The sequence below is a fragment of the Rhagoletis zephyria genome, unplaced genomic scaffold, assembly GCF_001687245.7.
Source record: "Rhagoletis zephyria isolate East Lansing unplaced genomic scaffold, Rhagoletis_zephyria_1.1 Rzeph_scaffold_00029, whole genome shotgun sequence".
Lineage (NCBI taxonomy): Eukaryota > Metazoa > Arthropoda > Insecta > Diptera > Tephritidae > Rhagoletis > Rhagoletis zephyria.
The window spans coordinates 521,084-524,010 of record NW_016157113.1 but is presented as its reverse complement, the minus strand read 5'-3'; the positions used below and the strand labels follow the sequence as shown (position 1 = coordinate 524,010).

General features: G+C 36.5%; 1 protein-coding gene across 1 annotated transcript; it reads left to right on the top strand.

Annotated features, from left to right (window-relative positions):
* The first annotated feature begins 974 nt into the window (after positions 1-974).
* mRpS16 (mitochondrial ribosomal protein S16) lies at positions 975-1,820 on the top strand. Its single transcript, XM_017617368.1, has 2 exons — positions 975-1,387; positions 1,449-1,820. Exons 1-2 carry the CDS (start codon positions 1,271-1,273, stop codon positions 1,719-1,721), a joined length of 390 nt encoding a protein of 129 aa, XP_017472857.1. The 5' UTR covers positions 975-1,270; the 3' UTR covers positions 1,722-1,820.
* Positions 1,821-2,927: the final 1,107 nt, after the last annotated feature.

The window sequence follows — 2,927 nt, the reverse complement described above, 5'->3', positions numbered from 1 at the left end:
GGCGCACAGTCGATACCAAAAGGCAAGTAACAACTTTCGAAACTTATGGCTGTTTACTCAATATGTGGTTAACACTAATCTCCGTTTAAACATCATTATCGACGTGTTCGGCTCCATGCATATAACATGGAGTCGGAGATTAGTGTGAACCAGACATTAGAGCTTATGCTAAACGGGCATTTCCACGCCGCAAACTTTGCGCAATTACGACACTGCTCAATTTAGCACTAGCTTGAGACCCGGGGTTGGAATCCTCGTGCGGCGTTGTTTTTTAACTAAATTTTTTTTAATAAATAATTGTTCAAGGAAGCTTTTTTAGAAATAATTTTTTTAATTAATATTTTCATATGAAATTCTGATGACTATTGCTGTTTCGCTATCGCTCCTCTCTTTCAAGAGAGCAATTTTGTTGTTTGACAGTTTTATAGGTTTTTACCATGATAAAAATATTGAAAGTTAGAACCGTTCTCCCAATTCGTCGGCCATGATTTTTTTTTTAAGTTTGCCAGCATTTTAAAATGACATAAAACTAAAAAATGAAATTATTCAAAATTTTTGTTGTTTGAAAATAGAACTGAGAATGTGTGTGTAGTTTGTGAGTTAATTTTCACATTAAAATGCTCGAAAACGTCAAAATGGCTAAAAGTGTTTCTCAGCGGATTTTACCTTCCTATATTTTTATCACGGGTTTTAACCATGCAAGAGCCACGCAAGAACGCGACGTTGTATTTGTAACTGGGTTAGAGAAAAAAGTTTTTGAAAGCGGGTTCGTCAGCTGAGCGTTTGTTTACATCACAAGTACAACTATTTTGCACTTTTATTTAAGTAAAGAAGAGTCAACATGACAACACGTTTTAAAGCATTTTAATGAATCATTTTAACTAAATTGTGTGTTTAAAATGGCTGGCAATAACTTTGGTTAATTTTGGTTTTCGTTGTTTTCTTTACCTTGTTTACTTTTCGTTTGTTTTCCAGTGAAACAAGATGGCGTAGAACCCGCTCAAAAAATCAACTTTTTTCACTTCCTTATTCTTGCGTGATCTTGTGTCGTTCGTTCCTGGGTTTTACAGGAAGTTATCTGGAACGCAACTATTTTTGGCTATATATGTTAATATTGACAATACGGCAACACTTCTAAACAGCTGATGATTTGTCAAAATTGTCCGTGCCTGCAATTGTGTGCTGCTCATGTTTTCGTAAGACATTCGCTGGAGGATTTAGAAAATAGCACACACTTTCTTCCAATTATATTTGTCATCCACATAATAAGATGTCATTAACCCCTGCAAGTGGCATTGGCCGGTACTATAAGCATTCGGCGAAAATTATCCGCTTCGTGCGCCAGGGCTGCACAAACCGTCCCTTCTATCACATAGTTGTTATGGAGGTATGTATTCCTGGGACAATAACCACTCGGCTTAAACTATAGATGAATATACCTTTTGTAGCGCCGTAAAAATCAGCATCAGCCCGTAATAGAACAAGTTGGCAGTTATGATCCAATGCCCAACGAGAAAAATGAACGTTTAGTTTCATTTAATTTTGAACGACTTCGCTATTGGTTAGGTCGTGGAGCCCATTTGTCAACACCAGCAGCCGAGTTATTGGGTATAGCTGGTTTTTTACCAATTCATCCACGCACTTATATGACCGCCTGGCGTAATAGGCATCTAAGCCCAGAGGACGCTCAAAATCAAGAAAAGGATCCTGTTGCTGCGTAACGCGAAAAAACTCAGTCTGCATTTAAATAGTTGAAAATAATAAAAATTAACAAAACCTATTTAAATACATACTTATGTACATGTAGGTTTTTAATTTGAGTTTTTTATGTATGTAACTTAAGTCATACCCCTGCAGAAAATCCGACTAACTCAGAACTAGCGTTGAACTAGACCTTTTGCCGACAGTACTAGTTCTAGCTCAATACCCAAGCCATGCTTTCAACTGTCCAGTTTTACACGGCGATTGCCAATTGTCGCCCAGTGCATTACTTTGCAACTAGTTTTTGACCGGTTCCGTTTTGGCTAGTTTTTTAATTCGTTTTTAATATTCGATTTTTGGATATTTTTCCGTGTTTTCTTTTCTTTTACAGATTCCATGTTTGTTACATATTTTGTAAAAATATTGTAAGCGGCACGCAACAATTTAAATTCATTAAATCTGAAAACTCACAACTGCCTCCACCTCGATTTGAACTCGCGACCAACGATGCTTGAGTCGGAGGTCTTCACGCTGAGCTACTTTCATATTGTACGAGAAGTGAGAATGTGTACACTTACATAAACCGCAAGTTTCAACTGTCCCGCTCTGTAACCGTTTTTACTAGTTCAGAGATAGTTCTGAAATATTTAGTTCGGAACTAGCGCTTTGCCAGACTGTCTCTAAATTTTTCTGCAGGGACTATACATAAATATTGTACACTTGGTGGAACAGCCGAAACAAAATTCTCACGATTTTTACTCCAATGCTTGTTACTCGTATGATAACGAGCTCTTTCTTAGCAGAAACTGGGCCCGAATTACGGCATCCGTGATCGAACAAAATAAAATTACAGCTGGTTTCACTCACTACAATACAAAGCTGTATACTGTAATACTGTATGCTGGAATCTGAAAAAGAAATGTCGGATGCCGGTGCATTTAATCTATTTAAAAATAAGATAATTTAGGTAAGTGAAGCCATTCCTTCTAGAAGGGCTTATTCATTTACAATTTATGCGAATGGATAAATTTATATCATTAAGCATTACAAATGAATTTCAATAAACATTTTAAGTTGCAATAACACATAATTAAATATGTATGATTTCTATAAATTAAAGAAGCAACTTGAAAAGAACTTCTCCAAAAGGCCTTCTGAAGGCGTTCTATGGGTAACGAAAGAAGAAGCCCTTCAATTTGTGCCACTCCATACAAAAAAAAAGAAAG

Excerpts from the sequence above, each read along its gene's own strand:
- mRpS16 (XM_017617368.1), top strand. The coding sequence starts at position 1,271 with ATGTCATTAACCCCTGCAAGTGGCATTGGCCGGTACTATAAGCATTCG. Across the intron at positions 1,388-1,448 it reads ATCACATAGTTGTTATGGAG|CGCCGTAAAAATCAGCATCA; the intron begins GTATGTATTCCT and ends TACCTTTTGTAG.